Source organism: Oryza brachyantha, chromosome 11 (assembly GCF_000231095.2).
Source record: "Oryza brachyantha chromosome 11, ObraRS2, whole genome shotgun sequence".
In the NCBI taxonomy this organism is placed as follows: Eukaryota; Viridiplantae; Streptophyta; class Magnoliopsida; order Poales; family Poaceae; genus Oryza; species Oryza brachyantha.
The window spans coordinates 14,659,093-14,673,139 of record NC_023173.2 but is presented as its reverse complement, the minus strand read 5'-3'; the positions used below and the strand labels follow the sequence as shown (position 1 = coordinate 14,673,139).

Genomic DNA, 14,047 nt, shown 5'->3' with positions numbered 1-14,047 from the left:
AGGTTAGAAAGGTAATATGAAGTCATCAGCTTCACTATGTACAACGATGTCCTGCTTTAGAAACTTTGAGTTTTACTATGGGGCGGCGCTCCGTGGCCAGGTCGGTGGAGCGCGCGCCGGCAGGGAGCGGGGGCGATGCTGAAGAGCGAGGCGCTGGCGTAGGCTGGCGGCGGAGACCGTGGCGCAGACCGGCGCTCGACGGCGAGGCGGTGGGCCGGTGGAGCGCTGCCGAAGAACGTCGCGGCGGTGAGTATGTTCAGTATATTACTGGTTAGTTGCACCAGCAAAAGTAATTAAAATCATCAAGACGTAGCAGTTGGCTAGCTAAAACGCACGTCGAACTTGCCGAATAATTAAGTATTCAAAAACAGTTGTACTGTATAGATCGATGTATGCTCACGCAAGCTTTTTTTGCCGGCCGGGCCACTAAGGACGGCGGCCAAATTTTATTTAAGATAGAAACCATGCAAACAGTGGCATTATTACACAATAATAAAAGGTAGCAGGCCGGCCATGCAGCAAATTATTAAGGCGAAGATGAGATCGATCACAATTCACAAGCTAGCTAGACACACCACACGACATGATCATAGGCTGCAAGTGCAAGCGCGCAGCAGTGAAACGGAAGCAAATTAATTCGCAAGCATGCAGGGAGAACTTAGAGGCCATGGTTGTAGTTGAGTTCTTTGGGCAGCCACCAGCTGCCGTTGATGAAGCGGTCGACGGTATACTCCTCGGCTTTCTTGGCGTCGGGGACGGAGAAGCCTTCCCAGTTGATGCGCCCGGTGGTGTTAGCTCCGGGTCCCCTGTTGTTGTACTCCATGTAGCCCACGGTCTTCTCGTCTCCGAAACGGGGATTGTTCTTGTCCCAGTGCACCCAGCCACTAGGATGAACGATGCCGTCCAAGAACGACTCCATGAAAATGACATGGGAGTGATTTCTCCATGGACGGCCGAGGTACGTCTCGACGCCGGTGAGGTTTTCATTGGGCATTGCAATGACACTGCAGTTCTGGAAGCTGAAGCCGGACTGGACGTAGCCGGGCCTGTCGCGGCCCTGCGCCGTGATCACGTTGTGCGCTCCTTCCTTGGGACGACGCACCAGGAGACGGCAGCCTTGGAACACTGCCTTGGCGTCGCCAAATATCAAATCCACGGTCCCCGAGATGTCGCAGTCCAGGTAAAACTGACGCTTGTTCTCCGCGTACAGCGTGTCCTGGAAACCATCCAGCCCACACCGGTACAGAACAGTATGCTGCGAGTTGGACCGAAGAGCCAACGACTGATTCCCGTCTACTCCGGCTGTGTTCTGTATGGTCAGGTCTCTGGCCATGAAACCGCGCCCAAGGGCCGCTGCATGCATGCCATATGTCACTGCACTAATCAAATAAATACTCCCAGCGAGTGGAAAAAAAGAAATAGATCAAAATATAAAACAAGAAAAAGATATAAAAGGAAAAAAATAAATAAATCAAAATGTAAAAAGGAAGTTTAATGTGAGTGGAAAAAAAATAAATATATCAAAATATAAAAGAGGGAAAAAGAAATAAATCAAAATGTAAAAAAGGAGGTTTAATGCGAGAGGAAAAAAATAAATCAAAATATAAAAGAGGAAAAAAAGAAATAAATCAAAATCTAAAAGGAAATTTAATGCAAGAGGAAAAAAAGAAATGAATCAAAATATAATATTAAAGGAGGTTCGGGCACAATTTTTGACGGGTGTATGCATGTGTGTGTATATATATAGACACACACATACATATGTTTGAGAATAACATTTGCATGATGAGCATATTAAAGTATTCGCTTAATTAATTGTTGATTATTTTATATTGTTCACGAATGAATTCAATTAATGTTGCATTTTCTTACTGTTTTGTAATTTACTTGACGATGGTACTGCAACTTCAAGATTTGTGTGTTCTTCTAATTTTTCCTATGTAGAAAAAAATGTTTGGTTCTTAATATATTTACTACTATTTATTAAATGAGTATTTACTACTATTTATTAAATGAGTTTGTATTCAGTAATAAAAGTATATAATTCCTATACAAATAAGTGGTAAGTTTAGGCGCCGAAAGACAAAACAGTTAGTGTAAATGAGGCAAAGTTTCATTGTTGTCCCTTATTGAAAACAAACATTTATTTCCTTACTTAATATGAGTAAAATTCTATATTGCCCTTAAATATTTATTAACGACACTTAATCTCCTACGAGGTAATAGAAACGTGAACCGTTAGGTAGTATTGACAAATGAATGGCCCATGATAAAAATCCGATTCAAGGCTAGCTGGATCCATATATGATATAAATTAGTTGGAGTACTACCTAAGTAATAATTAACTAAATTAATCTGGAAAATCAATATATCATGTGTATAGGTAGATAGAGAGAGAGAGAGAATAGTACTTACTAACGGTAGCCGATGAAAGCATGTAGTTCTTGTCGGGAGAGCCACGGTTGCCAGTGATCACCGTCTTGCCCATTCCGTCGCCCCACAAAGTCACATTATGCCTCGTGATGTTGAGCTGCTCCACGTACGTCCCCTCTCTGATGCGGACAGTGTACCTCGTCTTGCTCTTGGGCGCCGCCGCCAAGGCAGCAACGATGGACGTGTAATTGCCGCTGCCGTCCTGCGCCACAGTCACGGAGACTTCTCCGGCGAACGCGAGCCCCTCCCCGTCCGCCGCCGGCTTCACCCAAGAAGGCATGATGCCGCCGGAGCCGGCCGCACTTGCGAGGAAGCCAAGAGCGCCCAGAACAATCAGCACCAGAGGCAGCATGACAGCCATGCTCTTGATTGCTCTAACTTAATTATTCCATCCGGCCAGTTGGTGCTTCCTGCATCTATATATGTACACACGCGCGCATATGAAATATGAATATGCAGGATCAATTATTAGTTGTGCATGGATGGACCAACAAATGTAAAAATAATGTACGCGCAATAAGTTACCGCTGCTACTGTAGGAAACGCTTTTTACCACGTGAGTGGATGTCCACCCATCCATGTGTTTGCGTGTCATCGAAAAATATGAAAAAAAATTTAACAACATAGATTAATATGAGTTATATCACTCTAAACATACAGGTTTTAGCAAAAAAAAAACTAAAACTAGTATACACATATTCATAATTATTTTTGTTACAATATGTTGAAGTCGATTTTGAACTTACATATTCATATAGTGATATAAGTCATATTAATCCATCTTATCAAATTTTTTTCATATTTTTTAAGTAAGCATTTTGATAACATGAAAACGACTACCGTTGCCTTCATGCAGGAACGAACGTAAGGTAAGTTCTCACTGATTCTTTTTGCCATCCCCTAGATATATAGATAGGGGTCCATCACTTATATCACAAGGTCGGATTTCTCATTTTTTGAGTGTCTCTGTCTTGTCTTGTCAACTTAGTCATCAGAGAAGAGAGAAGGGATGCATAATTATGTATTTTTGCCGGTGCAGTGTTTCCTACTACAAGCTACTAGCAGGCTAGCTATGGGCTGGCTAGTTGTATATCGACCTTCTTGCTTGAAGTTTAAAATTAACAGTTAATTAATGATCACGTATTGAAGGATTTTTTTTCACTGAAGTCATGTTATATATATATATATATATATATATATATATATATATATATATATATATATATCGTGCGCATGGTCTGTCCCCTTGTCTAACAATATGCATGCCATGCCTAGCTATGTTCTCTTGATCGATATCACAGCAAAAAGTACTGTCTCGGCCAACTCGGCGGAGGCGACCATCAAAGAAGATGCTAGGAACAAATTAGCATTCGTTTGTGTACTGCTAAGCTCACAAGCTAGCTAGATTCTTTCTCCTTTTGACGTCCCGAAACCAAGCCTACCGGATTTTGCAAGAATCCTCTTCCATCTAGCTAGCTATCCGTACTGTACGTCGATCTAACTGAATTCGATCTCATGCCTACCATCTTCGCACATGGCACACAAGATGACCATGATATCAAAATCAACAAAGTGTATCACACAGTGGTAATATATTTTCAAGAGTTTAACGACGGACGTACGTACATTGTTGTCTAGAAAATTCCAATTACCATTTCATTGTTTTGTGCGAATTACCTAAACTTCACTTTTATCTCATGCGTTGGGAGGGGTCCACAAGAGATACACGTGTTCTTAGATCGGTAGTGAGTAGTGTTTTTCAAGGACCAAATGGTAATTTTTCTAGTGGATGGAGGTTAGGCCAACCCACCACAATTTATTGCTCCTTGTCGTGGTGTCCATTACCGTTTGAAGGAGTTTGGATATGTTCATAATTGGCACGGGCACTGTAAGGAGCTATTTAATCACCGGCGTACTATCTTGAGAAACCATAATTGACAAATGTAAAAATAATGTACAAACAATAAGTTACCGCTGCTACTGCATGAAACACTTTTTAACACGTGAGTGGATGTCCGGTACCCATCCATATGCTTGCATGTCATTAAAAAATATGAAAGAATTTAACGAGATAGATTAATATGAGTTATATTACTCCACAAACATATAAGTTTAGCAAAAAAAAAAACTAAAACTGAAACTAGTATACATATATTCATACTTATTTTTGTTATAATATGTAGAAGTCGATTTTGAACATGCATATTCATAGAGTGATATTAGTCATATTAATTATCTTATCAATTTTTTTATATTTTTAGTAAGCACTTTGATAACATGAAAACGACTACTGTTTAGTGCATGTCGTTGCCTTCAAGCAGGAATGAAGGAAAGTTAAGTTCTCTTTGATTCTTTTTGCCATCCCCTAGATATATAGATGGAGGTCCATCACTTTTTTCACTTGTATCACAAGGTCAGACTATTCCTTTTTGGAATCTCTGTCTTATCTTGTCAACTTAGTCATGAGAGAAGAGAGAAGGGAAGCACAATTGTGTATTTTTGCCTCTGCAGTAAGTGTTTCCTACTGCAAGCTTGCTAGAGGCTGGCTGGTTGTATATCGAGCTTCTTGCTTGAAGTTTAAAATTAACAATTAATTAATGGTCATGTCTTAAAGGATTTTTTTCATTGAAGTTACGATTTTCTCAATATATATATATATATATATATATATATATATATATATATATATATATATATATATATATATATATATATATATATGCGCATGGTCTGTCCCTTGTCTAACAATATGCATGCCATGCCTAGCTATGTTCTCTTGATCGATATCCCAGCAAAAAGGTGTCTCGGCCAACTCGGCGGAGATGGTGACCATCATGTGGCGTGGGCACTCTGGCCAGCAGCCACGATCAAAGAAGATGCTAGGAATAAATTAGCATTCGTTTGTGTACTGCTAAGCTCACAAGCTAGCTAGATTCTTTCTCCTTTCGTCGTCCTGAAACCAAGCCTACCGGATTTTGCAAGAATCCTCTTCCATCTAGCTAGCTATCCGTACTGTACGTCGATCTAACTGAATTCGATCTTCGCACATGGCACACAAGATGACCATGATATCAAAATCAACAAAGTGCATCACATAGTGGTAATCAAATTAGGCATGCATAACGCTGGGCAATTTTTACCATTTCATATATGACAGCGATATATTTATAAGGACACACTTATATTTACCATGCAATTAATTAATTAATTATATATGCGGCTATCTATTATATTCTTGAGCTAATTTAATTGTCTTGTTTTCACACATTTCGTTGTTTTTTTTAAAAAGTTAATTTATGATACAACTTTATAAATTAATGTGATTACCACATGGAGAGTATTTATATATTTTCAAGAGTTCAACGACATACGTACATTGTTGTCTAGAAAATTCCAATTACCATTTCATTGTTTTGTGCGAATTACCTAAACTTCACTTTTATCTCATGTGTTGGGAGGGGTCCACAAGAGATGCACGGGTTCTTAGATCGGTAGTGAATAGTATTTTTCAAGTACCAAATGGTAAACCTATCCAAATGATGCAAACCTATCCAAATATTAGACCTACAAATAAATGATTTCACTATAATTTTTATAGGATGCTTTAATAAATCCTCCCGGGCTCTGTATGTCAAAATGAATGAGCACCCCGTCGATACCAAACGTTATTTCCACGTTTGCTTTCGGCTGCCTCCTACCGTGGTTTTGTCACATCAGAATTTTGCCCCACATTAGTACCACACTAATCGCCATCGTCCATGCCGCAACAGAAGTTACGGCAGAAATTGACGAGAATTTATGATCAGATCATGTTTTCTGCATAGATATGTTGATGTGTACTATGGGAGCATAGACTAGCTGAATGCACTTTTTTTGACAGCATGTGTTGGTCTGATATTCTGGTGTCAGTTAAGCAGTTTCGGTTGTGGAGGGACTGCGCTCGGCGGCAGGGGATGACGTGCTGACAAGGTACGAGATGCGTCCGACACTTCGAGAGATGGGAACCGATCAATCGATCTCTCGTAGGATCTGACAGTTGGGTGTCCATAGTCCTAAAAAAATATGATAAAAGTAAGAAGCAAGAAATATATGAAAAATAGAAAAAAGAATGGTACCAAATAGACCAATTAGCAGTCCTAATGATATATCATAGAGGACATGGAGATTAGTTCGTAAAAAAGTTTTTCACCGTATGAACCTTTTGGCCATACCACCAGCATTGGCGTGGTAAGACAACACTGTCACGCAGAGTATTACAGCGTTGTCTTGTCACGTCATCCACATTGACGTGACCAAAGTTTATAAGGTGAAAATATTTTTCTTTAAAAAATATTTTAAAACTTTTTTTAAAAAAATCCGTTGGTTGGGGAATCTCCAATATGAGACAGGATGAAAGAATGGGAGCGATCCGATCTAGAAAACTAAGTAGCAGAGACCAGTGGTCTCGCGCTGTAAAAGACAGAATTATATGATAATTAATCGTTGTATATCTTTTTTTCATTTACGACAGAGAGAGGGGAATTTACACTTATAATATATATCAGACAAGGGAATAGTGCTAGGAATTGCCGTCTAATTGTTTTGACAACCATTAGGGCAATTCAATCAGCGCGCGTTGCTAATCAATCAGGATGCTGTTTCCATTCAGATGAGGTGTGTTCTGACCAGGCTAAGTTAGTAAATTACGTATAAACAAACCAATATATCTATTATTACGTGTCCACCAAAAAAATAATTATGGTACGTCAACCTAATAAATTCATAATGCAATATCATAAAGGGACAAATTGAAAAACAGGTTCAATTCTAAAAAACCGTCTGTTAATTGAAAAACCGCCAAGGTTGCACGGCCGTTCACCGGTTTTTTACCGGTTCAATTGCAATGGTGATTTTTGAGCAGAACCAAACTGCTAAGGTTGCTGATTGCGGTTTTCTCCGGTTCACCGACAAGTTCGGTTTGGTTGTTTGTACTATGGTTCTGACTCGGTTTATTTTACAGTCTCGCCGCTGCATACATGTAAATGATTGTGTTGATCTATTTGTTTATTTCATACATAAACTAGCATGGTGGCCAGCGCCACTAGTATCGCTATAAAATTCTTTCACTTAATAGCATAAATACTTTCATATTTTATTGTGACAAAAATATGTAACACAGTAATATAATTTAAACTCTAATCTGATCAAAATTACATGTATGATATTCTAACTAATATAGAAATTCATATATGCATAAAACAAACATGATGGTTGCTTTAGTATTCTCTTAGTAATACAACAAGTCAAAGATATATAAATTTTATTGTATATTTGTTTCCCTGTTTCTCTTCATCTTTATGTTTAAGTTAATAGTACTTCCTCTCACTGTCTCCAATAAAATCATTCCACCTACTGAAGATAACATATTATATAGTTTATCAGCGATAACTTATAATTCGATACATGTCCCTCGTAATGAACGGTAATTTTATTACAAGGTTTCTTATATTTTATTTCAGATGCCCGTCCTTCCTTACGGGTAAAAAGAATCATTACATTTTAAAAGACATCACTAAAACATGTATAAAACTCAGCATTAATTAATTAAGTTAACCAGATGATAACTATATGCCATGTTTGCAAAATTTAACAGACAATCAAGTCTATAAAGAGTATAAATTAATCATTGCATATTTTCACTATACATGGTCAAATGACAGGCATGTGAATGTGAAATTGGTTTATAATATTTAAAATTATTTTGCATTTATAAGTCTACTAAAGATAAACTTGATGGGGTACTTGTTAACAGCAGAATTTGGATTTAGCCGTCAGAGATAACATCAGGAAGATATAACCGAATTGGACTAGAATGAAGCAATCAGACTAATCGGCTGGAAGCTAAATTAGATAAGCCGATATGAAAATGAGTCGGATTAGAGAAAGAGTCTAAGTAGGATGCGATAATGTGGAGATTGATTTGGAAAGAAAACAGAGTACATGAAGAAACTATATATGTAAATAAAAGTTTCATTTTAGGTATTTGTTCGGATAAAATCCGTGTGTAACAAGTTAGTTAATGGATACGAGTCTGTATCCGTTTCCTGTTAATTTCAAGGGTATAAATACTGCATCATGTAGCTTGTATAAAAATCATCTGATCAATTCAACTTTCGACGCATCACCACATATTTTGATAGGAGCGAGCTCTCGACGCGAGGGTAGTTCAACTTCGCAATGTGAGTTTGTAATCGTCAACCCATCGGATCGATTAGATAGGACTGTCTTGGCTTAGTCCGATCTTGTATCTAGTTTATTCGACGGTTTAGCTAAGGTTTGCTATTATTTCGATCTATGTTCTAGTTTGAAGTAGTAGTAGTTCATCCTCGATCAGGGTTTATGCTTGTGTGTGATCAAGTTTACTGATATAGGTTCAGTTTACCCAGTTCTGCTTCGGTTTAGTCCGATCAATCTTGTTTGCTGAATCTGTATTTATACATTAGATTGAATACATGCATGTTCCTTTTGCTGAAGTTCTAGCCTGTGTTATCTCAAGTAATTAATTTGTTTACTTATTAAGCTTATAGATCATCATGTCTTCTAGGATTATATCGGCACCGATTGCATACTATCTCAGTTTTTGTCCGATCTATGTTAATTTGGTTCGATCTGGTCCTAGAAGCATGTCTCATCTATTAAGTTTAGCAAATAAGTCGATGGATTACGCTGGTTTGATAGTTAATACTTGCCAAATGATGCAAACCTATCCAAATATTAGGCCTACAAATAAATTATTTCACTATAATTTTCATAGGATGCTTTAAGAAATCATCTTGGGCTCTGTCAACAAGAAGTATGTCAAAACGAATGAGTACCTCGTTGATACCAAGCTTTATTTCCACGTCTGCTTTCTGCAGCCACCTCCCATGGTTTGGTAACATCAGAATTCGGATCGGCATGGTTCATAAGTCACCTCCTCGTGTTGTCTTCATATTAATTCCCTAGAAAAATTCATTCAAGAGTAAATTGCTCTTTTTAGAACCGCTTGTGTTGCCTCCACCGTCACTGTTTGGGGCCTTCTATGAGATATTGAGCATCTTGCTTGTCTGTTACTTTGCTGTTATTTTTCTTAAGCTCTTGGGCTTGGGCTCCCAATTGGAAGGATATCGTTCTGCATTTATCTATTATGTGGGTTGTTTGGCCCTGTAGCACCGACAGCTTACATGTATCTAATTTCTTATTCGCCCTATTTTGCCACTTGGCTTTGTTCCACTTGTTCTGAGGTACCCACTTCTTATGGAAAGATTCCTCTTTCATCATTGCAAATCTTAATTTCTTCTTGTCTGGTCTATACCCACTTGTGTTGTCTAATTTCTGAGTATGGCTGCTGGTTCTGCGTCCAAAGGCAAGTCATCTTCCTCCGGTGTTGCGAGCATCTCCATTTTCTCAAATAAGTCATTAATTGTGGTTGGTCTGTCTTTAGAGAGATCATAGCACAATGGTCCCTTCAATAGCCCTCTCTTCCCTCCTGCTATAATAGCACTCTTATCTGGCTACTTGATTTGGTATTGGACCATCGAGAATTTGCACATGAACTTGTCGTTCGACAAACATATTTTTGAGATAATTTTCTCCACATTTAATCTGTCTAGGGTGGAAACCCTCAAAATGCTCAAATTAATTAAAAGATCGTGACAATCGGAAATAAAAGGTTTTTTATTTTGATGAACAAATTGCCGGAGATGGATGTAGACATGAAATACATTTCTACCAAATTTCATGTCCAAGCACAGTTTCATTCTTGACAGACACAAAAGATAAACTTATTTAATTCAATAAACTTTCGAAAAATACATATGAGAGCTTAACAAATGCCATCTGACCATTATAATCAGACATGGGTCACGTGGGCACAATTGAATGTGAAAAACAAAATACAAGACGTAAAGGTGGCACAATAGCGTAGAGGTATAGTAAGTAATTAAGTTGGGCACGTCCATGACCGGATAATTAACTTTGTGGAGGTGGAGGGGGTGCCAAATAGTTGTCAGCATATGGCTCCACACAATCCATCAGGCCCCAGATGTCATGAAACTTGTCGGCAATGATCTTCTCCTCAGGGGAGCATGACTTGTCCGGGCAACCACTCACACACATCGGGGGCCCGGCGTCCTCTGCGAATGACTTGCGGAGGAATTTCTCAACTTTTGGGTACCCGAAGTTGATCGTCGCGGGAAGCCCAGACATGGCGTTGGACACCTCATCGAGGCTGGCGGTGCAGGACTCGAGGCACTTGGGAAGCTTTTGGCCCTTCTTCATGGCGGCGGCGATGAGTGGGTCGGCAAGGGCCTTGGCCTCAGCAGTCCAGTTGGCTATGACATGTGGGATTAGCGTAACGAATTCTGTCACCTCGAACCTGTACTCGAGCTTTGGGAATAGTGTCTCCAACGCCTTCACACCTGGCTCAGGATCCCTCGCATCGATGCACAGTTCCTCAAAGTAGGCCTTTCGGTCACCCACAGCGTAGCGCACATTTCGATCCTCCTCCGACTCCAACACCCGCCCACGCTTGGAGCATGTAGTGGAGACTAAGGAGGTTGCTAGGACGATGAGGAAAAGGGATGCCAATAGCATCGTTGAGTGATTAGGCATGAAGGAAGCCATCAGGGCTATCAAAATCGATTTGATTTGGTATGACACGAGTTCGATGTCAACATTCATCTACACAACACTTTATATATAGCTGCTCACCTCCTTGCATGCAAGTCCGTCGATCTAACCGGAGGGCTTCAGAATTGTGGCGTCCAGATTAGTTGCCAATAGGAGCCATTCGCTCATTCCTGTTTTGTTCTCATCCAACAATTCTCTGTCCACACATCGGTGCACACCTATGGCCATTTATAGTACTTGTCCTTACCTTTCTACAGGTAAGAAAGCAAGAAAGATTTATAGTACTTGTCTTCGTATTAATTCCCTAGAAAAATTGATTCAAGAGTAAATTGCACTACCGGTGCTTGTTGCCACGTGGTTCACTTGTCTTATATATGTATTTCTCTGTCTTTTGGACTCCACTCCTTACGATGAGCCCTCAGTGATGGCATTTATCGCTCTTTTTAGCACCGCTAGTATTGCCTCCACCTTCACTGTTTGGGGCCCTCAATGAGAAATTGAGCATTTTGCTCGTCTGGTACTTTGCTGTTATTTTTCTTAAGCTCGTGGGCTTGGGCTCCCAATTGGAATGATATTGTTCTGTATTTATCTGTTATGTGGTTTGTTTGGCCATGTAGCACCGACAGCTAACATGTATCAAATTTCTTATTCTCCCTATTTTGCCACTTGTCTTTGCTCCACTTGACAAAACTATCCAAATATTAGGCCTACAAATAAATGATTTCACTATAATTTTCATAGGATGCTTTAAGAAATCATCCCGGGCTCTGTCAACAAGAAGTATGTAAAAACGAATGAGTACCTCGTTGATACCAAGCTTTATTTCCACATCTGCTTTCTGCAGCCACCTCCCATGGTTTGGTAACATCAGAATTCGGATCGGCATGGTTCATAAGTCACCTCCTCGTGTTGTCTTCATATTAATTCCCTAGAAAAATTCATTCAAGAGTAAATTGCTCTTTTTAGAACCGCTTGTGTTGCCTCCACCGTCACTGTTTGGGGCCTTCTATGAGATATTGAGCATCTTGCTTGTCTGGTATTTTGCTGTTATTTTTCTTAAGCTCTTGGGCTTGGGCTCCCAATTGGAAGGATATCGTTCTGCATTTATCTATTATGTGGGTTGTTTGGCCCTGTAACACCGATTGCATACTATCTCAGTTTTTGTCCGATCTATGTTAATTTGGTTCGATCTGGTCCTAGAAGCATGTCTCATCTATTAAGTTTAGCAAATAAGTCGATGGATTACGCTGGTTTGATAGTTAATTATCAGTATTATGCAATATTTCGTCAATTTTATGTCTGAACATGCTTAAACTTGAAATGTCTTGGTTTAGTCCAATCTTCTAGGTTAGTTTGAGCATATATGTTGTTACTTGATATTGTTAAACACTAATGGTTAATTTACTAATCCAATTTTATTATATTTAGTTTGCATTAAACCCTATCGTCTGCTAACTGCATGTGCGATAACCCATGAATTAAGGCGATCGGTTGGCGAATCTTGAAACTGTCTCGGTTGAGTCCGATCTTTCAGGGATGGTTATTAGTCATCCTGTTTCAGTAGTTCTCATACTCATAAATTCAGCCGATAAGGTATATTAAACTTATACACCATGAAATTCCCGCAAAGCTGACTGACATTGTCCATTGGCTAGGGTCCTAAAATGATATCATCGTCTGGCCGATAGACTCTTTAGGTTTAACGTTTTATCTACGTTTTTACATCTTGTCAGTTTTATAAGAATTTAGGTCCGTGTTTTTACACTAGGGACTGACATTGTCCAAACTGACTGGCACGCCAGTGTTTTCTAAGAATTTAAGTCCTGCGCTAAAAGAGTCTTAGAAGGACTTCTAGGCCTATTTGTAACACGTCAGGATCAACTTTTGATATCAATAGTACTGTATAAAGTTTTGTAGGCCAAGAGAAGGTCATAGGCATTCTCCAATGTTAGACTTTGCTCGTGGGCTTCATCCAAGGAAAAAAAGGAGAGCACCTCTTGGGCTTGGGTTTTCCTAATATGGGGTTCTCCCATCACTCGCGTTAGCTAATTAAGACATGTTCGTGGCTTGCACATGCAAGTCATGATGGGCCCGTTTGAGTATTTGTGTCTGGATTCTGACTTTTACCCGAGAGTATTTCCATTTCGATATTAACTACCAACACTTTCAAATAACAAAAGTATAATACCACCAACAGCAGAGCTTGCCTTGCATTGCAACGGGATATTTGAGAATAGTAAATTGTTGCAAATGAAAGCTTATAATTGAAAGTAGTAAATTATAATCAACATGTACCGCCAAAAGATGGAAAATTAAACATTTAATTAATGATCACAGGACTTTTGCTGTGTACAATAGGTTTGTAATAATATCAAACAACTAAATAACTATTTTTATTTTTGGATATTACTAATACATTTAAGATTTTTTTGTACACCGTAAGGAATGTGGATTTCACCCTCACTGTTCTTATACGTCAACAAATGTTCTAAAATATGTTTTCTTTGTTCGTATTCATAGCCATCCTGCGAAAAATTTTACATATGTAAAATCAAGGTTAACATCTTATTTTAAATAATAGTATTTAACGGACATTGATAGTATATGATACTGACCTTTAAAACCGGTAAGTGTAATTCTGAATCCGTCCTGGTGCGCGTGAAGAGAAAAATAAGATAAGCAGATAGCTCGCTGATAAGTTAATTGGTAGTTATCTTTATGTTAGAAAATTGAACAATTTAGATACATTAGTTAATTAATTAATAGCAATTGATTTTAAAGAAACAAACTTTTTGTGAATTGGAATATTTGATATTATTATTTGATGCCAAAGATTTAAATTTTCTTTCCACCTAGACCAAGGGCATGTTTTTATCATTGCTTTCGGCAAGTATTGAACAATCCATAAAAGTTTTCTGACGTATTTAATGCATTAACATATATAAACTAAAAATACATTAATTAT

The 14,047-nt window shown here is 38.7% G+C and overlaps 2 protein-coding genes across 3 annotated transcripts; both read right to left on the bottom strand.

Annotated features, from left to right (window-relative positions):
- Positions 1–393: 393 nt before the first annotated feature.
- Positions 394–2,856, bottom strand: LOC102710352 (pectinesterase-like). 2 transcript variants are annotated; one of them, XM_015842400.1, is made up of 2 exons: positions 2,416–2,856; positions 394–1,374 (listed from the first exon to the last, which is right to left on the bottom strand). In XM_015842400.1, exons 1-2 carry the CDS (start codon positions 2,792–2,794, stop codon positions 659–661), a joined length of 1,095 nt encoding a protein of 364 aa, XP_015697886.1. In that variant the 5' UTR covers positions 2,795–2,856; the 3' UTR covers positions 394–658. The 2 variants fall into 2 exon arrangements, with proteins under 2 accessions (XP_015697886.1, XP_006663570.1); XM_006663507.2 differs by having other exon boundaries at positions 394–1,353.
- A 7,357-nt stretch (positions 2,857–10,213) lies between these two features.
- On the bottom strand, positions 10,214–11,112 carry LOC102710072. The gene has a single exon (XM_006663506.2). It carries the CDS (start codon positions 11,074–11,076, stop codon positions 10,423–10,425), a length of 654 nt encoding a protein of 217 aa, XP_006663569.1. The 5' UTR covers positions 11,077–11,112; the 3' UTR covers positions 10,214–10,422.
- Between the last annotated feature and the right edge of the window lie 2,935 nt (positions 11,113–14,047).